The sequence below is a fragment of the Loxodonta africana genome, chromosome 13 (genome assembly GCF_030014295.1).
Source record: "Loxodonta africana isolate mLoxAfr1 chromosome 13, mLoxAfr1.hap2, whole genome shotgun sequence".
NCBI classification, from domain to species: Eukaryota; Metazoa; Chordata; class Mammalia; order Proboscidea; family Elephantidae; genus Loxodonta; species Loxodonta africana.
Window position 1 is genome coordinate 50,657,266 of NC_087354.1, and position 27,147 is coordinate 50,684,412.

The 27,147-nt window shown below is 46.3% G+C and overlaps 1 protein-coding gene across 2 annotated transcripts; it reads left to right on the forward strand.

Moving 5' to 3' along the window:
- Window positions 1-326: 326 nt before the first annotated feature.
- On the forward strand, window positions 327-27,147 carry CILP (cartilage intermediate layer protein). Of its 2 annotated transcripts, none has more exons than XM_023558349.2 (9): window positions 327-483; window positions 1,986-2,156; window positions 5,639-5,731; window positions 6,405-6,767; window positions 7,848-8,027; window positions 8,589-8,903; window positions 16,607-16,715; window positions 17,407-17,564; window positions 19,869-27,147. In XM_023558349.2, the coding sequence occupies exons 2-9, from the start codon at window positions 2,069-2,071 to the stop codon at window positions 22,232-22,234; spliced, it is 3,672 nt and encodes a 1,223-aa protein (XP_023414117.2). In that variant the 5' UTR covers window positions 327-483; window positions 1,986-2,068; the 3' UTR covers window positions 22,235-27,147. The 2 variants fall into 2 exon arrangements, with proteins under 2 accessions (XP_023414117.2, XP_003418415.3); XM_003418367.4 differs by having other exon boundaries at window positions 6,405-6,674.

Sequence of the window (27,147 nt, forward strand, 5' to 3'; positions counted from 1 at the left end):
TGCTAAGACCAGCAAAGTTCTTTCTCTGCATGGACGGGCAGGGCCAGGGGAGTTGAGGGGATCAGCTAGAAGATTTAGGCAAGAGCACACCAACCCCTGAGCCATGAAATGCTGTCCAGGGTGTAGAGTTCCCCTTGGCCCCTTCCCAGGGCTGCTCCCAATGTCCACCCCACCTCTCTACCCCTGTCGCTCTGCTCCAGCCTCTGGATCCCCAGGCAGCTGCCCACCTGGCGCATCACCAGGCCCTGCTGCATCTCCCCCTATGGATCTGGAAGTGAAATTGAGCCTCTGTGAGCTGCAGGGGATGTGGGGAGGGGAGAGGGAGGTTGAGCTTCCTCATGCTCAGATCTGGTTTCGCTGCTGCTTCCCTGTGGCTCACTGCCACAGGCTGAGCCACCAGCTGTGCTATATAAGGCCCGGGAAGCTGGACTGCTGGAGACGCAAAGACTGGGACCCCCAGCTGAGGAGTCCTGCTGAGACACGGTGAGCTCCATCCCTGTTCCCCTCACCCCCTCTCTGCACCCCACTGCCTGCCCTTCCTTGACTACCCCTATTCTTCCTTTTGTTGGGTCATCCCTCGTCTCCCACAGAGTAGACGCCCCTTTCGGCTTTGCAGTTCTCTTTTTCCCTCCATTCGTTAGTCCCAAGCCTCTTCCTCTCTCCTACCTGAGTTCAGGCTCCCCAAGTGGTCCCATTTAGGGTCTCGGTACCTCTGCGTGCTCCTGCATTTTTCAATTGGTTAGCCAGTCTGCTTTGTCTGAGAGCTCTGAGGTATGTGGGATGAAGAACTTAACGGACGGGGCATAGGCTCAGGAAACGACTGCGATGCTGAGAGAAACCTCTGTGGTCTGCCAGATGGGAAATGGTTTTTCCACAAGGTGCCTCAGGCCACCTTGGCTTCTCAGACAGCCTCAGAGCCGTCTCAGACTGAGTGCTGAGTTCATGCCCACTCAGCTCCCTGCTCAGAGCCCAGCCACTTGGAGTAAGACGTGCAATAGCTGGAGATCTTGGGGGCCTCCCAGGGCCTTTGCTACCTCATCTGAGAAACAGGTGGTGATGGAGGAAGCAGGTTTAGAGCTAGATGGTCTGCAATGTGGGATTGGTTGGCTCTTTCCCTGGGACCCTGGGGGGTCCATGAAATCCAAGTGTTTTTGAAATTTTTTCCCACCAAACCCTAGGCTTGGGAGTTGAAGGGAACCACGTTGGAATCTCCAGAAACTAGTCAGATTCTGGGTTTGCCAGAGCTCTGGGGAGAGAGAAAAAGTGTCCAGCTGAGCTAAAGCCTGGGCCACACCCCATGGCTCCTTGCCCTTATTACTGTGCCTACCTTCCTCTCCCCGCTCCTGCAGCCCCTAGCCCCCCTTTAGCAATTATTGGGGAACCCTGGCCTCTCACAACACATCCTCTCTGCTTCCCCCAGCTGCTCCTGGCTGTGTAACTCCCAGCCAGGTCCCAAACAGGTCAGAATGTATTCCAGCTGTAGCCCGTGTGCATCTGGAAATGGGTTCCCTGAGGTGTGGTGTGTGAGGCACTGCCCTCCAGCTTGCCTGCTTGTGAGGGGCCACCGGAGTGGGGGCTGGGGCTGCATGGTCCTAACACACAGCCCAAGGGTGTGAACCCCACCAAAGGGTAAAAAAACAACTGCCCGCCAAGCCCAGGTCTTGTAAGTGATTGATAAGTCACCCAGAGGCTGCTGGGAGTAAGCCCTGGCTGATGCTCATTATCATGGATCCTCCCCACCCTACTCTCCCTCAGGTGCTGCTTGATTGAGGCCCTGGAACCTGGACCCCAGAGGAGTCTGCCTCATTTGAACTCAGATTCTGTACCACCTAAGCTGCCGGGTCTTGCAACTCAAGCAGGTGTCACCTCCCACAAGACTTCATTCCGTCCACCTTTCCATTCCTGACAGCTCAAGAAATATTCCCACTAGATCTGTAAGAGGTGACTCAGAAACATGGAACCTGACATGTTTTGTTTCTTTGCAGGTCACTGAATCTGAGAAACTTCTTGGGAGACCACATTCCAGGGACAAGCTGACACTGTGAAGCACCCTCGTCCATCTCTTGCCATGCTCCCCACAGGGCCTGGGGGAAAGATGTTGGGGACCAAGGCCTGCATAGTCTTACTCCTGGTCCTCGAGGTCACCTCTGTGTTGGGTACAGGCTAAGTATCTGGTAGCTCCCAAGTCCCCATCTGCCATAGTGAAGTCATGTCTGGTCTACCGTCCAGCTACACATCTGCCTTATGTCACAGCAATGGCTTCAAGGCCTGAGGATCGTTTATGAATTTAATCATAATTTATGTCCTGCTTATTTTCCCAAAGGATTTGAGATAGTTCCCAATGTTAAGACTCAAAAAACAGAACCTTTTGTTATTTAAATTTATTTTATTGTGCTTTAGATGAAAGTTTACAGAGCAAATTACTTTCTCATTCAACAATTTATACACAAATTGCTTTGTGATATTGGCTGCAATCCCCGCGATGTGTCAACACTCTCCCCTTCTCTACCCTGGGGGTTCCCATTTCTATCCGTTTCGCTTTCCTGTCCCTTCCTGCCTTCTCATCTTTGCTTTTGGGCAGTTTTGCCCATTTGGTCTCATATTCATGATTGAGCTAAGAAACATGTTCTTTATGTGTGTTATTGTTTGTTTTAGAGACCTCTGTAATCTTTGGCTGAAGGGTGAGCTTCAAGAGTGACTTCGGTCCTGAGTTAAAAGGGTTTCTGGGGGCCATAGTCTTGGGGTTCCTCCAGTCTCTGTCAGACCAGTAAGTCTGCTCTTTTTTTGTGATTTTGTTCTACATTTTTCTCCTGCTCTGTCCGCGACCCTCTATTGTGATCCCTGTCAGAGCAGTTGGTGGTGATAACCAGGCACCATCTAGTTGTTCTGGGCTCAGGCTGGTGGAGGATGTGGTAGTCGTGGCCCATTAGTCATTTGGACTAACATTTCCCATGTGTCATTGGTTTTCTTCATTCTCCTTTGCCCTGGATGGGAAGAACAGAATTTTTAAATGAGGAGAGGGATGAGCAATCATTTAGAGGAAGGAGTATTGCCCCTGAGTATTGAATTTAGGTCTGAGCTTCCAGGCAACCAAAGCAAAAAGGGAATCACAGAGCATCATTGAGTTCTTGGGAGCAGGTTTAGCAGGTTTGGGGTGTTTTTAGTTTCATGAAAATGCTTCTGACCTAAAGCTCAATTTTAGTTAGACCCTTCAATGAGACATAAGCACCAGAGCACCTCCTCGATCAGTCATTCAAAGGGGGCGTCTGGTCTCCCTGCCCTCTGACCCCATCCTTTGGTGACAATGAGCTCTCAAAGAAACCACCAATTGCTTTTGAGTCAATTCCAACTCATGGCAATCCCACATTTTTCAGAGTAGAACTTATACGTCCAGGGTTTTCAATGGCTGATTTTTCAGAAGTAATTGCCAGGTCTCTTTTCCTAGGCACCTGTGGGTAGACCCAAACCTCCAACTTTTCAGTTAGCAGCTGATGGTGTCAACCATTTGCACTACCTAGAGACTCCCTCAAAGGAACAAGTAGAGAGGATTTGCCTGGTGGGACAGCTGACTACCCAAGGAGTCTAAGCATCAGAGCTCTAGCATTACCCTGCACACTCTCCCACTCCCCTTCCTCTCCTGATTTCTAACCACATACTCAGGTAAAGCAAAACTGCTCAACTCAAGGCCCTCTTTTAAAGCCGCATGCACTGCAGGCTTCATGACCACAGATGCAGGAATAAAGGCTGTCTCAGCATCTTGCCAAATCCTGTGTGTGCCTTCCACCCGCCTTGCTCATTCCACCCTGACAGCTGCTGTTTGTGAAGATGATTAACATTCAGCCATCAGAGGGGAAATCAGATTAGTTTGATTAAAAGAGCTCCTATCACCCCAATTAAGCAGACAGAGTATTGTGATTTGGGTCTCTACAAGAGAGCTAATTGCCTTTGGAAGCTTTTGCAGTTCTCTGTTCTCCTTTCCCCTTTCCCTTCCAATCTAGACTCACAAGTGGGCTGGCTTTTGAAGCTCCCTGTGTCCTGAGGACCCTATACCCACCCTCAGGAAGATCCTTCCAGCCTGGGGTTAGAAAATTGAGGACCACTGCCCCAATTAGGCCATATGAGTCCTTCCTTTATGGGAGGGTGGACTCCTAAAGCCAAATTTGCTAAGGGGAGAGGAATCCATCTGTTGTGTCAGGCACTGAGCTAAAAGGAGTTGCTAGCACTGACTGATTCAGTATACACTATGTGCTAGGCAGTGCCCTAATTGGATTTTATGAATGAGCTTATTTAATCCCCACAATCCTCTGAGGTGGGAACTATTACTATGCTCATTTTCTGTGAGGGAACAGGGAGTCAGATGGGTTAAGTAGCTTCCCCAAGGTCATACAGTCCGGAAGTAGCAGAGCCTCTGAGGCCCACGCTCTCAGTCTCAATGGTGTACTCCAGAGCTGCTTTCTTATGGAAAGTGTTACCTCAGGGAATCCTCATGTCAACAGAACTGCCCTGTGAGGTGGGGACTAATATCTCCATTTTGCAGAGCAGAAAAATAAGGCTTAGTTTTCTGAGGACAGGTCCAGATCCCAAACCAGGAGCCCGAACCCACTGGCTGCTCAGCAGCATCCTACTGTGCATTTTTAGAGTGGGAGCAAAAAGGGAGCTAGCGTTCTTTGAGTACGTACTATATGCCAGGCGCCTTTAGGTTCACTACCACTCTGAATGTGCACTATGACCTATGATGTAGTCATTATTAATGCATCCCTATTCTATGGGGAAACAAGTTCAGGGGAAGAAATAGGTTCCAAGGTCAACAAGTGGCAGAGTGGGGATTTGAACCTATGTCCTGGGCACATGCTCTTTCTACCACATCTCACTGTTTTCCGGAGTCCTGGAAATCTGGTAGTAGGACCCTGCTGGGGCCCCATATCTTTTTCCTTTTTATTATTGTGCTTTAAGTGAAAGCTTACAAATCAAGTCAGTCTCTCGTACAAAAATTTATATACATCTTGCTATGTACTCCTAGGTGCTCTCCCCTCAATGAGACAGCACACTCCTTCTCTCCACCCTGTATTTCCACGTTCATTCAGCCAGCTCCTATCCCCCTCTGTCTTCTCATCTCCCCTCCAGAAAGGAGCTGCCCACATAGTCTCATGTGTCTACTTGAGCCAAGAAACTTGCTTCTTACCAGTATCATTTTCTATCGTATAGTCCAGTTCAATCCTTGTCTGAAAAGTTGGCTTTGGGAATAGTTCCTGTCTTGGGCTAACAGAAGGTCTGGGGACCATGACCTCCAGGGTCCTTCTAGTCTCAGTCAGACCATTAAGTCTGGTCTTTTTATGAGAATTTGAGGTCTGCATCCTACTGCTCTCCTGCTCCATCAGAAATTCTCTGTTGTGTTCCTTGCCAGGGCAGTCATAGGTTGTAGCCAGGCACCATCTAGTTCTTCTGGTCTTAGGCTGACGTAGTCTCTGATTTATGTGGCCCTTTCTGTCTCTTGGACTCATAATTACCTTGTATCTTTGGTGTTCTTCATTCTCCTTTGCTCCAGGTAGGTTGAGACCAATTGATGCATCTTAGATGTGGGTCCCCATATCTTAAAGTCCTGACTTCTCACTCAGCTTCTTCTCCTCCTGGCCCTCAGGGAGGCAGGCACTGCTCACCCAGTCCGTGAGAAGAGTCCAGCCTGGGAAGGGGACCCGTAGCATCTTTGTTAAGCCTGCTGACCCCCTGGAGAGTGAGTGGTTGCTGGAGCAGGGAGGTGTTGGGAGGGGGTATCTTTACCTAGCTACTAAGAGAATCTCTGAAGCCAGGGCACTAGGTTAGGTTTCCATGGAAACCCACTTTTACAAGGCATTGGCCTATGCCTCTGCCCAAGCAGAGGGACCTAGTATACAGATAGCTCAGACTCACGGAGCTGGCTGACAGATTCCAAGAGTGCTGTAGAGCTTGCTGTAGCCACAGCACAGGCTAATGGGGAGAGGAGGGAGATGAGGACGGACAGATAGCAGAGGCCAGCTCGCTAGCACCCTGAATGCCTGGCTAAGGGATTTTTTAAGCTGGGGAGTGCTGTGGTCCAAGCCATACAGAGAAAGTTCACCCTGGTTGCAGGGAGGTGGAAAGGAGAGGGTGGTGGAGGGGGAGCCTAGAGGTACCAAGACCAGGCAGGAAGTTACTGACATGGTACAGGGGGCTGATGAGAGCTTGAACGGAGGCTTCAGTGGTGGAGGATGCAGAGGGGTAAGATATCAGGGAGATGCTGAAGAGAGAGACACAACAGGGCCTGAGACTGATTGGGGAGGGTGGCAGGTATCAGGGATGACTCCCAGATGGTGAGCAGGAAAGGGGAACTGCAGCATCCCTGGGGCTCCAGGGCATGGCTGCAGGCCAAGCTGGCTCTGATCTCTTAGGTCCTGGTGAGTGGACAACATGGTTCAACATCGACCATCCAGGTGGGCAGGGTGACTATGAGCGGCTGGACGCCATTCGCTTCTACTATGGAGACCGTGTGTGTGCCCGGCCCCTGCGGCTAGAGGCTCGGACCACCAACTGGATACCAGCAGGCAGCACTGGTCAGGTGGTCCATGGAAGCCCCCGAGAGGGCTTCTGGTGCCTTAACAGGGAGCAGTGGTCTGGCCGGAACTGCTCCAACTACACTGTACGCTTCCTCTGCCCTCCAGGTGAGCCCTCCCACAAGCCCAGGAAGAGGCCTGGACCTGCCTCTGGTCACAGGAACTCTGGACATCACACAAATACTCACACTCAACTTTCTGGTAATAACCCATTAGCATCATTAGTACCATGGTCTTCCCAAAAGTGTCTGTGTTTCTGGGTCCCCTCCACTAGAGCCATTTTATTTAGTGCATGTGGCACGGTGGTTAAGACCATGGGCTGCTTGGATTCGATTCTAGGCAAATTTTTCTGACAGTCTCTGATTCTCAGGTTTCTTATATGTAGAGCAGAAGTAATACTAGTAAATCTTCACAGGGGTTTTTAGGAGGATTAAATGAGAAAATGGATAAAGGGGGTTAATCCACGGTAAATGTTCGCTAACACCATGCTAATTGTCTACATTATTCAATCTTTACAACCGGCTTCTGAGGAATCTGTTTTGACAAGTTACTCAAGGCCTGGAGAGGCTAGGTGACGTCTCATGATTACACAGCTGGTAAATACAGAGCCGGGATTTGAACCAGGTCTGTGTTTGCAATCTACGCTCTTTCCAACCCCCCATGCTGGACAATATAGATGTTGAGGGGAGCCAGCTACAGGCTTGCCCACTTCTTGGACACACACCCTCTCCTCTTGTGGGTCCTGTCAGTCCACACCACCTGACCCCGCAGGCCCAAGTGGGAGTGGCGGTCATCTGGAGTGGGAGCTCAGGCTGGACTCCTGGGCAAGGTCTGAGGCCAATTCTTGAACACAGGCCTCAGACTAAAGCTGAGAAGTGTGGGCAGACAGGGGCTTGATGCCTAAGTCACTGCAGGTCACAGGTCCCAACTTCCCAGGAGCACGTGGTTGTTTCCACGCTGGTGGGGATGGAAGATGGCGCCATACCTGCACATCCTAGGCAGCATATCAAATTCTCAGTGCTTGGCCAACAAGCCCTTCTCAGGGCCACCCCCAGCCCATATGGTGCCTTTGTGCAAATTAGAAAGAGACCACTTCCCTCAGGATTCTTGACTTCCATCTTTTGGAAGAATCACTGCAATAAATATAAATATCAGTGGCGTTTATGACGTAAATGGAGGTGCTGATCCCTCCTCATCAGAGAAGAAATAGCCTCTTGGTTAGATTCCGGACAGAGTGCCCTTGGGAGGGAAGTCAGACCATCAGCTGATCTTGCTTTGCAGGGTCCCTGCGCAGAGACACAGAGCGCACCTGGAGCCCATGGTCTCCCTGGAGCAAGTGCTCAGCTGCCTGCGGTCACACCGGGGTCCAGACTCGCACACGCACCTGCCTGGCAGAGACGATGTCACTGTGCAATGAGGCCACTGAGGAGGGCCGGCTGTGCGTGAGCCAGGAGTGTACAGGTACTACCCTCACTCCTGGTACAGGGCAGGGCCCGGGGGGTGAGTATGAAGCAGCCTAGGAGGAAGGGCTGGAAGGCCAGACTGGAACGGATGCTTCATTTATTCACCATGTATTAATTGAGCGTTCATTAAATACTTTGATGGTAGATATACAGGGTTATGTGGGAGCACAGAAGCCCCGGTGGTACAGTGGTTAAGAGCCTGGCCGCTAACCAAAAGGTCAGCAGTTTGAACACACCAGCTGCGCCTTGGAAACTCCACGAGGCAGTTCTTCTCCGTCCTATAGGATTGGTATGGGTCAGAATCGACTAGGTGGCAATGGGTTTGGGTTTTTTTTTTGGTGGGCACACACAGCAGGGTTAGTTACCATAGGAAGACTTCCTGGAGGAAGTGTCCTGTGCTGATTCTTGATGGATGAGTAGGAGTTAGTCATGCAGGCTGATGAAGAGTGACAAAGGCCTAAGGAAGAGGGGGAGTGGATGTGAGTCTACAGGCTGGGATGTGGCTGAGGGAGGGGCCAGAATCTATGTACCCGTGCTGATCTGGACCTGTTTCCCACAGCCTGTGACCTGACCTGTCCCATGGGCCAGGTGAATGCTGATTGTGATGCCTGCATGTGCCAGGACTTCGTGCTGCAAGGGGCTGTCTCCCTCCCCGGGGGTGCCCCAGCCTCAGGGGCTACTGTCTACCTGCTGACCAAGACACCTAAGCAACTGACCCAGACGGGCAGTAGTGGAAGATTCCGAGTCCCTGGCTTATGTCCCGATGGCAAAAGCATCCTGAAGATCACAAAGGCCAAGTTTGCCCCCATCATGCTCACAATGCCAAAGACTAGCCTGAAGGTGGTCACCATCAATGCAGAGTTCATGAGGGCAGGTACTTGAGTTCTTTGGTGTAGGGCTGGGAAAGAGGGCTCCACTATTATTTATTTATTTTGAATATTTTATTGTGGTTTGGGTGAAAGTTTACAGAGTAAATTAGCTTCTCATTCAACAACTTATACACATTTTCTTTCATGACCCTGGTTGCAATCCACTCAATGTAACAGCACTCTACCCACTTCCTCCCTGGGTTCCCCATTCCCTTTTGCCCATCTTTCCTGCCCCTTCCTGCCTTCTGAACTTTGCTTTTGAGCAAATGCTGCCCTTTTGGTCTCAGGTTATGGATGATTGTTCTGAGGAGCACATTCCTCAAGGGTGTCATTGTTTATGGGCCTATTGTTTGGCTGAAAGGTGATCTCCAGGGGTGGGTTCTGTTCCAGGTTTGAAGGGTGTCTAAAGTCCATAGTCTTGAGGGTTCCACCAGTCTCTATCAGACCAGTAAGTCTGGTCTTGTTTAAGAATTTGAATTTTGTTCTACATTTTTCTCCCACTGTATGCAGGACCTTCTATTGTGATCCCCATCAAAGCTGTTGGTAGTGGTAGCTGGGCACCATCTAGCTCTTCTGGTCTCAGACTAATGGGCAAAGGACATTTTTAAATTCGATTGTTTGTCTTTTTGTGACTGGGATGTTGAAGATTTCTACAAATTTTAGAGATTAGTCCCTTGTCAGATATGTCATTGCTGAAAAAATCTTCCCAGTCTGTAGGTTCTCCTTTTTCCTCTTTTGGAGAAGTCTTCGATGTGCATGAGTGTTTAATTTTTAGGAGGTCCCAGTCATCTAGTTTATCCTCTGCTGTTTGTGCATTTTTAGTTGTGTGTTTTTTTTTTTTTTTTTTTTTTTTTGATAGCTATTTATGCCATAAATTAGGGCACCTAGGTTTGCCTCTATTTTTTTCTTCCATGATCTTTATAATTTTAGGTTTTACATTTAGGTCTTTGATCCATCTTTTTTTTTTTTTTGGCTTTAACAAAAAGAAGTTATTTTTTTCACAGTAAAGTAGGCCAAAAGTCCAAATTCAGGGTGTCAACTCCAGGGGAAGACTTTCTGTCTCTATTGGCCTTCTCATCAATGTTCCTCTGGACTAGGAGCTTGTTTGCACAGGGACCCCAGAGTTCAAAGGATGCACTCTGCTCCCGGCATTGCTTTCTTGGTGGTATGAGGTCCCCCCTTTTTGATCCATCTTGAGTTAGTTTTTGTGTATGGACTGAGGTGTGGCTTCTGTTTCATTTTTCTGCAAATGGATATCCAGTTTTGCCAGAATCATTTGTTAAAGAGACTATCTCTTCCACATTTAATGGATTTTGGCCCTTTGTTGAAGATCAGCTGTCCACAGGTGGATAGATTTACTTCTGAGTTCTCAATTCTGTTCTCTTGGTCTATGTGTCTATCATTGTACAGTACCAGATGTTTTGACTACTGTGGCTGTATATCAGGTTCTGAGATCGGGAAGTGTGAGGCCTCCTACTTTGTTCTTCTTCAGTAGTGCTTTGCTTATCTGGAGTCTCTTTCCTTTCCATATAAAGTTGATGACTAGTTTTTCCATCTCGTTAAAGAATGTTGATGGAATCTGGATTGGAATTGCATTATATCTATAGATCACTTTGGGTAGTATTGACATTTTTTACAATCTAAGTCTTTCTATCCATGAACATGGTATGTTTTTTCCATTTATGTAGGTCTCTTTTGGTTTCTTGCTGTAGTATTCTTTGTATAAGTCTTTTACATTCCTGGTTAGGTTTATTCCTAAGTATTTTATCTCTTGGGGGGCTATTGTAAATGGTATTGTTTTCAGGGTTCTCTTTGTTAGTGTAGAGGAATCTGGCTGATTTTTGTATGTCGATCTTGTACCCTGCCACTTTGCTGAATTCTTCTATTACTTTCAGTAGTTTTCTTGCAGAATCTCTGGGATTTTCTATGACTTTTTTTTTTAGGATCATAGCAATGATTGTGAGGATGGCACAGGACTGGGCAATGTTTTGTTCTGTTGTACATGGGGTCTCTATGAGCCTGAACCAACTCAATGGGACCTAAGAGCAACAACAATAGGATCATATCATCTGCAAACAGGTATAGTTTTACTTCTAACTTACTGATTTGGAGGCCTTTTATTTCTCTTTTCTTGCCTTATTGCTCTGGCTAAGACTTCCAGTACAATGTTGAGTAGGAGTGATGATAAGGGACATCCTCGTTTGGTTCTCATTCTCAAGGGGAATGCTTTCAGTCTTTCTCCATTGAGAATAATGTTGGCTGTTGGTTTTGTATACATGTTCTTAATCATGTTGAGAAATTTCCCTTCTATTTCTATTTTGCTGTGAGTTTTTTTCAGGAATGGGTGTTGGATTTTATCAAATGCCTTTTTTGCATTGATTGATATGGTTCTTTTCCTTTGTTTTATTTATGTGGTGGATTATGTTGATTGATTTTCTAATGTTGAACCATCCCTGCATACCTAGTATGAAACCCACTTGGTCATGATGCATTGTTTTTTTTGATATGTTTTTGGATTCTACTGGCTAGGATTATGTTGACAATTTTTGTATCTATATTCATGAAAGAGATTGGTCTATAATTTTCTTTTTTAGTGATGTCTTTGCCTGGCTTTGGTGTCAGGGTTATGCTTGCTTTATACAATGAATTCAGGAGTATTCCATCCTTTTCTATGTTCTGGAGTAGTTTGAGTAGAATTGGTGTCAGCTCTTCTCTGAGTATTCGGTGGAATTCTCCAGTGAAGCCTTCTGGGCCACGGTTTTTTTTTTCTTGGGAGTTTTTTTTTTAATGACCTCCTTCCTCAATTTCCTCTTGTTCTGGGTCTGTTCAAACTTTCTACCTCAGTTTGTGTTAGTTTAGGTAGGTAGTGTATTTCTAGAAATTTGCCCATTTTTTCTAGGTTTCCAAATTTGTTGGAATATAGTTTTTCATAGTATTCCATTATGATCCTTTTTATTTCAATTGGTTCTGTTGTAACGTCACACATCTCATTTCTTATTTGTGTTATTTATATCTTCCCCTTCTTTTCCTTTGTCAGTTTGGCCAGTGGTTTGTTGATTTTATTAATTCTTTCAAAGAACCAATTTCTAGTCTCGTTGATTCCTTTTATTGTTTTTTCTGTTTTCAGTTTCATTTATTTCTGCTCTAATCTAAATTATTTCCTTTCTTCTGGTGACTGTGGGGTTTATTTGCTGCTCTTTTTCTCTTTGTTGGACTTGTAGAGTTAAGATATTGGTTTTGACTCTTCTTTTTTGCTGTGTGCATTTATTGCTATAAATTGACCTCTGAGCACTGCTTTTGCTGTGTCGGATAGGCTTTGGTATGCTGTGTTTTCATTCTCATTTGATTCTAGGAATTTTATTTTTTCTATTACCCAGTGGTTTTTAAGCAGGATGTTATTCAGTTTCTATGTATTTGATTTTTTTCCCTTGTTCTTCCTGTTATTGATTTCTAATTTTATAGCATTGTGATCTGAGATGCTTTGTGTTATTTTAATATTTTTGAGTGTATTGAGACTTGCTTTGTGGCCTAATGTATTCTATTCTGGAAAATGATCCATGTGCACTGGAAAAGAATGTGTACTGTGCTGTTGTTGGGTGGAGTGTTTCTATGTATGTTCTCTATGTATATGAGATCGAGTTGATTGATTGTGTTGTTTAGATCTTCTGAATCTTTGCTGAGTTCCTAGTTGTTCTGTCCTTCATCGAAAGTGGTATGGTAAAGTCTCCTACTATAATTGTGGAGCTGTTTCTCTTTTCAATTCTGTTAAAATTTGTTTTATATATTTGGGAGCTTTCGTTGGGTGCGTAGATATTTATTACGGTTATGTCCTCTTCTTGGATTGACCCTTTAATAACTATATGCTGCCCTTCCTTGTCTCTCATGCTGGTTTTTGCCTTAAAGTCTTATTTTATCAGAGATTAATATTGCCACTCCTGCTCTTTTTTCTATCCTTTTATTTTTAGCTTATTTTTATCTTTGTGTCTAGGTATATCTCTTGTAGGCAGCATATTGATGGGTTGTGTTTTCTTATCCATTCTGCCACTCTCTCTCTCGACTGGTGCATTTAATACATTTATATTCATTAGGTATGAATTTACTGCTGTCATTTTGTTGTACTTTTTTTTGTAGTGTTGATGTTTTCTTTGTTCCATACTTTTCTGTGCTGAGTTCTCTTTGTTTATGGGTTTTCTTTTTTCATTCCCTTCACTGCTATTGTTTTTATGTTTACTGAGTCTTTCTGATTTTTTTCTTTATTTTGGTAAGAAGGTTTATTAGTGCTTTTTATGGTTACCCTGAAATTTACTTGCATCTTCCTAAGTTTAAAACTCTTGATATAGCCTTGACTTCCTCTCCATATGGAAGTTCTGTAACTACACCATTTATTCTCCCTTTTTATTTTGATATTGTTGGCACTTACATGTTGACATCTCTGGTTTCCTGTTTTCAGCCTTGTAGCTTTATTTTATTTTATTTTTGAAAATTCTTTATCTGGGTTGGTATTCAGGTGATGTTGTCATGTGTCTTAATCCCAGGTTGTTGTCTGACATAGTTTGTTCTCTGTCTGAAGGACTCTCTTTAGTATTTCTTGTGAGGTTGGCCTGATTTTCACAAATTCCCTTAATTTCTGTTTATCTGGAAATGTCCTAATTTTCCCATCATATTTGAGAGACAATTTTGCTGGATATATAACTCTTGGTTGGAAATTTTTTTCTTTCAGGGTTTTATATATGTCATCCTATTGCCTTCTTACCAGCATGGTTTCTGCCAAGAAACCAGAGCTTAGTCTTATTGGTTCCCCTTTGTTTGTAGGTAATATTTCATTTTTCTCAAGCTGCTCTCAGGATTTTTTCTTTGTCTTTGGAAAGCTTGATTATGATATGTCTTGGTGATTTTCTTTTGGGGTCTATCCTAAGTGGGGTTCACTGGGCTTCTTGGGTGGATATCTTCTTGTCTTTCATGATATTAGGGAAGTTTCCTGCCAACAAATCTTCAAAATTTTTCTGTTCTTTTTTTTTTCTTTTAATCTCTTCCTGTTCTGGAATTCTGTTCATGCATAAATTATTCCTCTTGATAGTGACCCACATAACTCTTAGACTTTCTTCATTCTTTTTTCTGATTGTTCCTCAACAGGTTGGTATCAAGTGAGTCTCTATTTTGCTGATTCTGTTTTCCATTGACTCAATTCTATTTCTTTGTCCTTCCAATGAATTCTCTATTTCTGAAATTTTAGAGTTAATCTTCTGGATTTCTAGTTATTGTTTTTGTATGGTTTCTATCTATTTTGTCATTTTCTTCTTGTATCATTTTCCTGAACTCTTCTAGAGCTTTGTTGGTGTTTTCTTTGATTTCTTTGAGGATCCTAAATATAAGTCTTTTGGATTTCTTATCAGGTAGTTCAATTATCATTTTTTCCTCAGGAAGGTTTTCTTTTTCTTTGTCACTTGCTTTAGCCATCTTGTTCTGTTTCTTTATATGATTTGTTATTGTCTGTTGTCTTTGAGGCATTCAGGTGTTGTTGTATTTATTTATTGATTATATGTTTATTTGCTTCCTTCTGATTTTTTGTTTTGTCTGGGCTGGCGGGCCTTGTGTGGTTCACTGGTCTCAAGTCTGGCAGCACTGGAGTTCTCGCCACTTGTCTCTGGGTGAGTGGGGCAGTGGCTGGTAGTATGAGTATGGGTCTCTGTTGGTTGTGCCCGGCAGCTGGGGACTGTCTGGGTGAGTGTTGGCTGTTGTCTGTTGTCTGTCCAGTGCCACGGGAGCAGGCAGTTACACTCATCAAGTGGGTAGGGCTGCAGGTGTGATGGGGGTGGTGGACAAGTGGGGGTAGAGGGTGGGGCAGTTGGGTGGCAAGTGGGCCAGTGTGTGGGAATGCAATCACCACCAGTCACTGGGTAGGGGAAGGGGGGGAACGGGTGACATGTGGGTGAGCTCACAGATGCGTGGTTGCCGCCACTTGCCAGGTGAGGGGGTGGGTGATAAGCATTCGAGTGTGTGGGCATACAATAGCCACCATGTGGTTGATTGGGAGCAGCCAGTGCTGTGCCAGAGTGGCCTACCCATTGCTTGGCAGGGGTCAGAGGATGGGAGGGACAGGGAAGGTGGCTGGCACCACATGGAGTGGCCTGCTACCACTCGGCAGAGTAGGTGGAGGGAGAGAGGTGTGAGGAACAGCTGGGGCCACACTGGATCGGCCTGCTGCTGCTCAGTGGGGCCATCAGGCAGAGGAGGGGTGGTGGTCAGGGCTGTGAAAGAAAGGCAGGGCTCATACTTTGGCCCCCAGCAGGTGGGGCTGCAGGGAGTGCGGGTAAGTTTGTGCTGCTAATCACCAGGAGGGTGGAGGGAGGGGGAATGTGCTCCTTTAGGTCACTGGGCAAGAGTGCCTGGGTTCTTCCCATTGGCTGCTTCCAGCAATCAGGACCTTATTTCACTCCAGGTATGTTAGAAACCACTGGCATAGTGGTTAAGTGCTATGGCTGTTAACCAAAAGGTCGGCAGTTCAAATCCACCAGGGGCTCCTTGGAAACTCTATGGGGCGGTTCTACTCTGTCCTGTCGGGCTGCTATGAGTTGGAATTGACTCAGTGGCAACAGGTTTTGGTTTTTTTTTTTAAATATCTACACAGTTAATCTGTGTCCTATTGGGAATTCTGTGAAGTTGCCTTTTGTGCTTCTCACATGGGATTGCTGCTGTCTTTGTCTCAAGATGGCCACTCTGTCCTGGGGTGGTTAACAGGGCCCCTCTGGTCTGTCTCTTCTTGTTTGCTGTTTTCAGTTTCTTTTTCCAGTTGGTGTTTGATCTAGTTCTTTATCTTTTCATTTGATGCTCAGGGTTCCAGGATTGTCATCTATATCTGTTTTACTTGGTTTCTTGCATCTCTGCTGTAGTGGGACAGTGTGGAATGTCTGACTAAGCCACCATGTTGGCTGGAACTCCAGGGCTGGACTTTTAAATAGAGGGGTCACAAGTACTAAGAGCTGGGTTCACAGCTAACTCAGAGTAAAACATAAAATTCTTACCATGGCCCATGAGACTCTACATCCTCTGGCCCCCCCAGTACTTCTCTGATCTTCTCTCCAACTACTGCACATGCAGTCACTCTACTGCAGCCACACTGGCCTCCTTTATGTTCCTTCAACACACGCTCCTGCCTCAGGGCCTTTGCACTTGCTATTTACTCTGTTTGGAGTGTTCTACCCCCAGATATCAGCATGGCTTGTTTCCTCAAATGCATGAGGTCTGCCTTCTACGGTCACTTTATCTAAAACAGTTGATTACAGTATAGTGTGGAATTTGGAGGTCATAAAGAGAGAGGCTTGAGGAGTGAAAAAACAGTGTAGAATGGCCAGAAAATTCTGCTAATGGAAGAAGAATGGGTATATTACACTGTTTAAAACAACCAGCTCTGTCCCAATGGCACTGCTTAGGAATCTTGGACTGGCACAAGGTCCCCGGGGTTCTCCATTGCCCCCTCCAGGTGCTGCTTGAGAGGCCATGGGAGCAGATCCCAGGCAGATGGTGTGGAAGGGGTGGACTCCACTCTTGACTAGTATTAGGGTCATTCAAGAGGGGTTGGAGGTGGGGGTGAAGTCACACAATTTTAATGCAAGCCAAAGAACCTAAGGGAGGAAGGCTCTGTAGAATCTGTCACAGAGAAAAACCCAAACCACTACTTCTCATTTGCTATTATAATCTCCTCTCCCAGAGACTCCATATATCATAATGAATCCTGAGACCAAAGCACGGAGAGCTGGACAGAGTGTGTCCCTATGCTGTAAGGCCACGGGGAAGCCCAGTCCAGACAAATATTTCTGGTGAGTGTTCTGCCAGCTACCCTGCCCAATTCGCCTCTTGGAAACCAGAGCTTTCTTGTATTGGGTCTGGACTTATTAATAATAATAATCAACAGAATAAGGTTACAAGCCAGACACAGGTACACAGCCCAGGTGTTGGCACTTGAAAGAGGGAGCCGTCAAGGTTGAAGTTGCCCAGACAATCATCAAACTCTCTGGTTGTCCTCTCGAAGGTGGGGCACCCATAGAGCATCTCTGGTCTCAGGGTCCCAACTGCATATCCTCAGGACACAGAACAAAGTTCCTCAGCCCTGACTAAGGCAAGCAAGGATAGAATCCCCAATGGTTATGAGTCCTTTAGCCTTCACAAACATTTTACAGCCATTGTCTTGTTTGACCCTCCCAACAATCCCGTGAGGTCCACTAGGGATCATTGTTCCCATTTTATAGACCAAGAAACTGAAGCTCAGAGAGGTGAGATGGTTTGTTCAAGGATCCATAGACAGTTAAGTAGCAGGGCTGTGACTCAGAACCAAGTTCCTTGACTCCCAGCCAGTCATCGCTCTTGGGTGAGCTACGTCAGAGGTGATGTTGGTATCTGCAGGGATCCATTCACCATCTATCTCTCTAGCTGCTTGCTCCTAGGCACTGCCCCCCAGGGATACCTGCCCTCCCAATGACCCCTCAGGCTCCACTTCTCCATCCCTTACAGGTATCACAATGACACGCTGCTTGACCCCTCTCTCTACAAGCACGAGAGCAAGTTGGTGCTGAGGAACCTGCAGCGGGACCAAGGTGGGGAGTACTTCTGCAAGGCCCAGAGTGATGCTGGGGCTGTGAAGTCCCAGGTCGCCCAGCTGACTGTCATAGGTAAGGCTGGCTGGGGATGGCTGAGCACCCCAGGTTGCATAACTGGGCACTAGAATCTTTTCTGTGTTATGCAGAGTGCTGTGCCCTCTGGGAAGCAAAGATGGTAGAGATGTGAATCCTACCTCACCAAGTATCACTCTAGGAAGGGTGAAGAGATGTAAATAATATAGAAAAATGCAGCTAAAACAAATGGGAGATAAGGAGCTGTGGTCTCTATAGAGGAGAGACAGATAACTTTCAGGTGGGAACGATCCCAGATGGATGCTTGAGGGAGCAACTTTCCAGCTGGGTCTTGGCTGCCTACTGGGATCACCTGGTGAGTTTTTAAAAAAATAATGATACCTAACTCTCACCCCTAGAGATTCTAATTTAATTGGTCTGGGATGTGGCCTGGCATCATGAGTTTTAAAAGCTCTTCAGGTGATTTAATTTGCAGCCAAGTTTGAGAACCCCTGGCTTTAAAGAATAGGCAGGGCTGTGTGTATGGAGATGGGAACATTCCAGACTGAAGTGCCAGAGCAAGCAAAAGAACAAAAGTGGGTAACCAGAGGGGCTTTACAAGAAAGCGTGATCTGATCAGAGATGGCTTCAAGCAGTGAATTGTGGCAGGAACAACTCAAGGCTGAAGGCAATTAGGAACCTGCACTTGAAAAGTGAGGGCTGGGAGTAGAATATATTAGTAATTAGCCTAAATAAAATAAAACAAAAGGTAGAGGAAGAGAGATTTTACTGGAAAGATCCTAAAATATTTCACAGGCTCCAAGAAAGTTGAGCAACAGACCTCAGGACAGGCAGGATGCAGGGCATTCTGGACCTTGGCAGAGGAGATGGGGAGCCCCCTCAGCAGGGGTTCTCAACCCATCATGGCAATGCTACCCATTTGTCACAGTTTTTTTTAACAGTTTTTTAAAAAATACTGTCTTTACTATTCTTTTTTATTTACTATTCTTTATTATGGACCATTTAAATTTATAGGCAATAACTACATATAATTTCCAAAAAATATATCTGGTCCTGTCTTAGTTATCTAGTATTTCTACAAAAGGGGGAATCCTAGTGGCATAGTGGTTAAGAGCTACAGCTGCTAACCAAAAGTTCAGCAGTTCAAATCCACCAGGCACTCTTTGGGAAACCCATGAGGCAGTTCTACTCTGTCCTTTAGGGTCTCTATGAGTTGGAATCCACTTGACAGCAATGGGTTTTGTTTTGTTTTGGTCTATAAAAGAAATAAAAGTGGATGGCTTTAACAAACAAAAATTTACTCTCTCACAGTTTAGAAGGCTAGAAGTCTGAACTCAGAGCGCCAGCACTAGGGCAAAGCTTTCTCTCTCTGTCAGCTCTGGAGGAAGGTCCGTGTCTCCTTTCAACATCTGTGGGTGTTCCTTGGAGATCTCCATGTGTCTTGCCATCAATCTTCCCCTTGGTCTAGGAGGTTCTCAATGCAGGGACCCTAGGTCAAAAGGATGTGCTCCACACCCAACTCTTCTTTCTTGGTGGTAGTAGTGCCCTCTCTTCTCTTTGCTCAATTCTTTACTGTTATCTCTTGTACAATAAAAGCTGTGACCCAAGCAAGGGTGTGGCCCAAGCAAGGTGGTAACTTAAAGTATAAAACCTATACCCCACTCTAATTCTACCTCATAGAGGTTTTAGGACTTATAATACATAGTTATATTAGATTACAAAATGAAGGGTGACTACACTATTATATAACTGCCAAACCACTGAGCATCATGGCTTAGCCAAGATGTGGTCATAGGTATGTGATTCTTCTGAGATGAACAATACTTAGTATTGTTCCAAGCTAAACAAAGTACAATCTTAGCTCAGTTTACGTGGTAGTTCCATTCTTGAAAAATTTAGTGCATGTTAAGGTCATGCAAAAAACACATAGGCTTCAATAATTTTAAACAGGTTTTTCACCTACATGAATGTCTGGTGAGATACATGAAAGTCACGCAGGATGCAGAACAGTTCTTTATGTAGGACAGTGCCAGGCCTGGGAAGACATACAGCATCAATGACTACCCACTCGATGCCAGTAGCACCCCCAATTTTGGTGATATCCCTAAACACAACCCCATTAAGAACACTACTCTAGTGGTCTCAGCAATCAACTCTGTTTCCCCATCTATAAAATGGGATTAGTAATAGCTGCCCATCTCTCTCATAGCAGTGCTATGACAATCAGGATCATGGATATGCAAGTACTTTGAAAACTATAAAGCACTGAAAGAGGTGAGACACAGGCAAAATTTGTGTAGGATATGAACTTACACCTAATGTCCACACCATTTCCCTCCACAGCCCCTGATGAGACGGCTTGCAACCCAACCCCTGAGAGCTACCTTATCCGGCTGCCCCATGACTGTTTCCAGAATGCCACCAACTCCTTCTATTATGACGTGGGCCACTGCCCTATCAAGATCTGTGCAGGGCGGCAGGATAATGGGATCAGATGTAAGGATGCTGTGAACTGCTGTGGCATCTCCAAGACAGAGGAGAGGGAGATCCAGTGCAGTGGGTACACACTGCCCACAAAAGTGGCCATGCAGTGTAGCTGCCAGCGGTGTACAGAGACTCGGAGTATCGTGCGGGGCCGTGTCAGTGCTGCTGACAATGGGGAGCCCATGCGCTTTGGCCACGTGTATATGGGGGGCAACCGTGTGAGCATGACTGGCTACAAAGGAACTTTCACCCTCCATGTCCCCCAGGACACTGAGAGGCTGGTGCTTACATTTGTGGACAGGCTGCAGAAGTTCATCAATACCACTAAAGTGCTGCCCTTCAACAAGAAGGGGAGCACAGTGTTCCATGAGATCAAGATGCTTCGGCGGAAAGAGCCCATCACCTTGGAGGCCCTGGAGACCAATATTATCCCCCTGGGGGAGATGATTGGTGAAGATCCTGTGGCTGAGCTGGAGATTCCATCTAAGAGTTTCTACAGGCAGAATGGGGAGCCCTACATAGGAAAAGTGAAGGCTAGCGTGACCTTCCTGGATCCCCGTAATATTTCCACAGCCACTGCCGCCCAGAGTGACCTGAACTTCATCAACGATGAAGGAGACACCTTCCCCCTTCGGACATATGGCATGTTCTCTGTGGACTTCACAGATGAGGCCACCTCAGAGTCACTCAACGTTGGCAAGGTGAAGGTCCACCTCGACTCAGCTCAGGTCAAGATGCCAGAGCACGTGCCCATGATGAAGCTCTGGTCACTCAACCCAGACACAGGGCTGTGGGAGGAGGAAAGTGACTTCAAATTTGAAAGCCAAAGGCGGAACAAAAGGGAAGAGAGAACCTTCCTGGTGGGCAACATGGAGATCCGTGAGAGGAGACTCTTTAACCTGGATGTTCCTGAAAACAGGAGGTGCTTTATCAAGGTGAGGGCCTACCGGAGTGAGAGGTTCTTGCCCAGTGAGCAGATCCAGGGGGTTGTGGTCTCCGTGATCAACCTGGAGCCCAGGACTGGCTTCTCCACCAACCCCAGGGCCTGGGGCCGCTTTGACAGTGTCATTACAGGCCCCAATGGGGCCTGTCTGCCTGCCTTCTGTGATGACCAGTCCCCTGATGCCTACTCCGCCTATGTCTTGGCAAGTCTGTCTGGGGAGGAACTGGAAGCAGTAGAATCTTCTCCTAAATTCAATCCAAATGCAATTGGCGTCCCTCAGCCCTACCTCAACAAGCTCAAGTACCGACGGACAGACCATGAGGACCCACGAGTTAAAAAGACAGCTTTCCAGATCAGCATGGCCAAGCCAAGACCCAACTCAGCGGAAGAGAGCAACGGGCCTATCTATGCCTTTGAAAACCTCCGGGCATGTGAGGAGGCGCCACCCAGTGCAGCCCACTTCCGGTTCTACCAGATTGAGGGGGATCGATATGACTATAACACCGTGCCCTTCAATGAGTATGACCCCATGAGCTGGACTGAAGACTACCTTGCATGGTGGCCCAAACCAATGGAATTCAGAGCCTGCTACATTAAGGTAAAGATTGTGGGGCCACTGGAGGTGAACGTGCGATCCCGCAATATGGGGGGCACCCACCGGCGGACAGTGGGGAAGCTGTATGGAATCCGGGATGTGAAGAGCACACGGGACAGGGATCAGCCTAATGTCTCATCTGCCTGCTTGGAGTTCAAGTGCAGCGGCATGCTGTATGACCAGGACCGGGTGGACCGCACCCTGGTGAAGGTTATTCCCCAGGGCAGCTGCCATCGAGTCAGTGTGAATTCTATGCTGCATGAGTACCTGGTCAACCACCTGCCACTGGCTGTCAACAATGACACCAGCGAGTACACCATGCTGGCGCCCCTGGACCCACTGGGCCATAATTATGGCATCTACACCGTCACTGACCAGGACCCTCGCACGGCCAAGGAGATCGCACTTGGTCGGTGTTTCGATGGCACATCTGATGGCTCCTCCAGAATCATGAAAAGCAACGTGGGAGTGGCCCTCACCTTTAACTGCGTAGAGAGGCAGGTGGGCCGCCAGAGCACTTTCCAGTATCTCCAGAGCACCCCAGCCCGGCTACCTTCCGCAGGCAATATCCGAGGAACATTGGCCTACAGGAGGCAGCAACGAGCAAGAAGGGCTGGCCTGCGTAGGCGAGGAGGGGTGGCCTCTCTGAGGCTTCCTGGGATTGCTCAACCGCCGCTGAGCAATTAAGTCTCCTGGTGCTCCGTCCTCTTTTCCCCTCACCTCACGTTGACAGCCATTGTGAGACTCACGCACAAACTGTCACTCGGTTAATTTAAGCACATCTGTTCTGGTGCAGTTTGCTTGTTTGTTTCTTCATGCTTTTAGTTACCTCGTCCCATGATACTGATTGGCACAGAGCCCCCAAAACGGCAGAATAAAGCCCCTTTGTCTTGTTCTTTCAAAGAAACACAAGAAATTGGGCACTAGGAAAACACTGTGGCTTTGACCGTTCTCATTTAGTGCCATCAATGGAAATGTACTTTTCTTTTTGCATGCTTTTGCCCACCTTCACAATAATAAAAATCTGATTTTGAAGTTCAAATAACCAATACAAAGCATATTTCTTGGTCTTACTCCACAGGATGTAAGTTGGCACTCCATCACAGGTCATTGTATAAACAGTGGTGAAATAAAGGGATAAACTATAATGTTTTTACTTGAAATGTAAATAACTTATTTATTTCTTTGCTCAATTTGGAACTTTAATGCACATCTAATGTTAAACTATTGAATGTAGGGTGATCAGAGTTCCTCCACCAAGTGTGGACAGAACATCTCCTTGTATCCACAACCACATTAGGTTACTAACGGTATTAGCATGTTTCACTTCCACTTGCTTTTTTGTTCTTGCTAGAAGCCTAGTGTAGCCCAGAGCAGATGTCAATAAATGCACATTTTGTACTTTGATTCTAGGCCAGTGTCCTGTCTTTTATCCATTAAAGCGAACCAGCAGCTCAGAGAGGCAAAGGCAACTCTGGAAAGTAGTCACAAGGTGGTGTGAAGCCAGGTCCCTAAGTTAAAGGGCTGGGTAACTATGCACACACTTCAACAGCCAAGTTTGTTCTCATGATCATATTTTCCGCACGCAGGAAAGAGCTGAGATTCCTGGAGTTGTGAGCATGTTCTGGGCTCCTGAGTGAGGCTAAAAACATGCTCTGATTTTTCTTTTTTTTTTTTCCCCTGTTTTTCCAATACTGAGGAGCTTATTGATTACAATGGCTTAGGCCAGGGTATGGCAAGCTGGCCAAGTGGTCCTTCAGCTACCCCACAGCCTGCTGCCTTCTCCAGCTGGGCTGGCTGACCTCACTCAAAAATGATGGGCTTTTCACTTTTTTTCCAAGCTTTTCTAGAGATGCCCAGCTTTCCCAGACACCAGGTCTCAGTTGTAACAGCCCCTGTCCCCTTGAGTAAAACAACCAGTCCAAATGAACAGGGTTTTGGTTTTGTCTTTGGAAAAGGTATTTGGTTTAAAATAGCAATCAGAGGCTAGTGAATGGTGCCAGATTGATCTTGGAGGCACCAACAATTGGGGTGGTGGGGTGTCGGTTTGGGTAAGAAGCAATGACTGCGCCTCTCCCAACCTTTGCAGAATCTGTCAGGAAAGAGGCAAAGAGGATTGGAGAAGGAGTTTACAGTCAGGACAGAAAGCTTTCCCTAATCCTCTGACTGGCCCAGTACAACTCCTTTTTGGCTGCCTCTGGCCTGGGCTGGTTGTGTGCTCTTGGCTCAGCATCTGCCTGGTTCCTGAGGGTTCAGTTTGAAATCAATTAGAAATTTCTCTGGCTGAGCAGCCCCATCCCCATCACCTCTGAGAAAGCAAGCGAATGCAGGGCTGAGGCCTAGCGGCCTTGTGATTGCCTGGGCCCACTTCCAACTTTCACTTCTGTCCCACTGCTCCCAGGAAGCAGCTTCACCAACTGCTTGGTGGGCTTGACTGCCTCTACTGAGGGGCCACTGTACCGTCATCTCCACCACAGACGCCCCAGCTGCTTCAGGAGCCAGGGCTTATGCTGTTTCAACCTGAACACTCTGTGTAGTTCTCTTCAAACTCAGAGAGGCAGCTCTGGGAAAGGTGGACTGACTAGGCCCCCAGCCCATACCCTTCCCTATCGATGAGGGCCTGAACAAAGGACTCTAGCAGGCAGCAGCTCTTTTCTTCACTCATCAAACATTTACTGAATGCCTATGCCATGCGAGGCTATGTGCACAAACAGGCATGTATGAGATGGCGTAAAGTGGTACCAGACCTGGAAGAGGTGGTCAGAGGAGGCTTCTTGGAGGAGGTAACATCTCATTTGAGGTCTGAATGATAGCTAGGAGCTAGCCTGCTGCAGAAACAGCTGTGCAAAGCCTGGTGAGGGGAAGGCTGAGAAGTGATGGTAGACATCTCTTTCAAGAAAAGGAAACTCTGTTCAGTCAAGCTCATGACAGCTCCTAATTCTTAAAGCCATCGACTGCTAACCAAAAGGCCAGCAGTTCAAAAGTTCGAGCCATTCTGCGAGAGAAAGGTGCGACAGTCTGCTTCTAAAAAGATTTACAGCCTTGGTAACCCTATGGGACAGTTCTACTCTGTCCTATAGGGTCTCTACGAATTGGAATCGACTCAACAGCAATGGTTGTTTTGTTTCGGTTTTGGTGTATACCAATGACTAATCCAAGTAAAAATTAAATATATGTGTGTGTGTGCGTGTGTGAGAGAGAGAAAGAGAGAAAATAAGAGAATCAGAGGAAACCAGGGGGAAGTGATGGCCTGGAATCTAATTGCTTTGCAGTTCCTGGTTCCAGTGCTTCCTGATGTCTGGTGGCATCCCTGTTACTTGTAGCCCAAAGACTCCACTCCAGTGTGCAGTCCAACCTCTGCTTCTTGGCTCTAGCTGTTCCCTTTGCCTGAAACTCCACCCATCCCTGTACTGCCTCCAACTTGTCTAAGTCTTCTCAGTCCTTCAAGACTATTCTTGTCCTGACATGGTGACGTTTCCCTCTCTCACCCCAGCTGCTAGAACTATCTGAGCCTGCAGAGAGCATTCTGCCTGGAAAACTCATTTGGCTGGAAGCAGAAGCAGTCTGATTTGGCCCCTCTGCCCTTTCTCCCTACCATCTGGTGTACGCCTTCATACAGTTCATACTTGGTAACTGGGTGGTTGATGATCAACCAGTATACAGCAGGCTGAGACCAGAGCTTTTCTGAGATCGATGCTTTATCCATCCAGTAGGAAGAAGCTCCACTGGGGAAGGGAACACCCAGTGAATCATCAATGGTTTGGCAAACCAAAGTCATCCTGGACACTGTGCTCTTAGCCTAACTGAAAATCATAGAAAGCACTTCTAGAAAGTACCTAGATTCTTATCTAGGCCAACTCTTTTATTTAGAGATAAGGAAACTGAGGCCCAGGGAAAACTGACTTGACCAGTCACACAGCTTGCAGGTGACAGAGCTGCCTTTGGAGGCAAAAACAAAAAACCCACTGCTGACAAGTTGATTTCGACTCATAGAGATCCCATAAGGTTTCTAAGGTTTTCTCTATGCAAGCAGATTGCCACATCTTTCTCCCTCAAAGCCACTGGAGGTTTTGAACTGCCAACCTTTCAGTTAGCAGTCAATGGCTTTAAGAATTAGGAGGAAAAAAAAAATGAGGAAAAAAAAAATTAGAAGGTGTCGTGAGCTTGACTGAACAGAATTTCCTTTTCTTGAAAGAGATGTCTACCATCACTTCCCAGCCTTCACCCCCAGGCTTTGCATAGCTGTTTCTGCTTAACCATTGCCCCATCAGAGCTCCTCACTGGCACATGTTGTTGTTAGGTACTGTCGAGTAAGTTGACTCATAGCGGCCCTATGTACAACAGAACAAAACACTGCCCAATCCTGCGCCATCCTCACAATTGCTGTTTGAGTCCACTGTTGCAGCCACTATGTCTGACCATCTCTTTTTCACTGACCCTCTACCAAACATGAAGTCTTTCTCCAGGGACTGGTCCCTCACAGTTACTTGTTCAAAGTAAGCAAGACTTGGTAACCACCATATAAAGAACCCTGTTGGTGCAGTAGTTAGGCACTCGGCTGCTAACTGAAAGATCAGCAGTTTGAACCCACTAGCTGCTCTGCAGGAGAAAGATGTGGTAACCCTTGGAAACCCTAAGGGGCAGTTCTAATCTATCGTATATCATCACTATGAGCTGGAATCAACTTCATGGCAACTTCTTTTTTTTTTGTAACCACCATGTAAGTGCTGCTATTACTGTGCACCACACTGTTGGAAGAGACAGAAAATTTGTGTATGTTAATAAGGTGATGCTTCATTTTTGTGACACCTAGGGAAACAAATTGTTCAAGAGAAGTAGTTTTTCAGGAAATTCAATCTTATTCCATTTAAGCTCCAAAACTTCATAACTTTTATTTTGGCCTGTTTTGGGTCAAATCTTTATGAAAGTATATATTTCCATACATATTTCTTGTCTCAATAATTTTTACAGATACAGTTCAGAGACATTATGTTCATCACGTTGTACAAGCATTAACACTACTGATTTCCAATTCTTTGCATTACTTTTAAAAAATATTTTATTTTGTTTTAGATGTAAGTGCCATATATTTTAAACAGAGACAACAATATAATTTGAGTCTCTGGGTGGTGCAAACAGTTAATGCGTTTGGCTGCTAATAAAGGGGTTGGAAGTTCGAGTATACCCAGAAGTCCCTCGGAAGAAAGGCCTGGCAACCTTTGTCCAAAAAATCAGCCATTGCAAGCTCTACGGAGCACAGATCTACTCTGACACACATGGGGTTGCCATTAGTTGGAATCAACTCCATGGCAACTGGTTACTGGTAACAACATAATTCAATCTTTTCTTGGTATATCAGGAACACCGTTATGATCATCAATTATTATGGTGATGTTATGAAATGGCAACCAGGGTCCAACACCAAGTGGCTCCAGACCACAATTCTTCTTGTTGAGTTCTTGCATCAACTTTTCTGTTTCCTCCTTTTTTGTCAGGCTCTGAGAGAATCCTTTTGGCTGTGGTTAATTCTGGCTTCTAGCCCCTTTCCCCTTTCTAATTTACTCACTTGAGGGTTGGGGATCAGGATGACCAAATCAGTA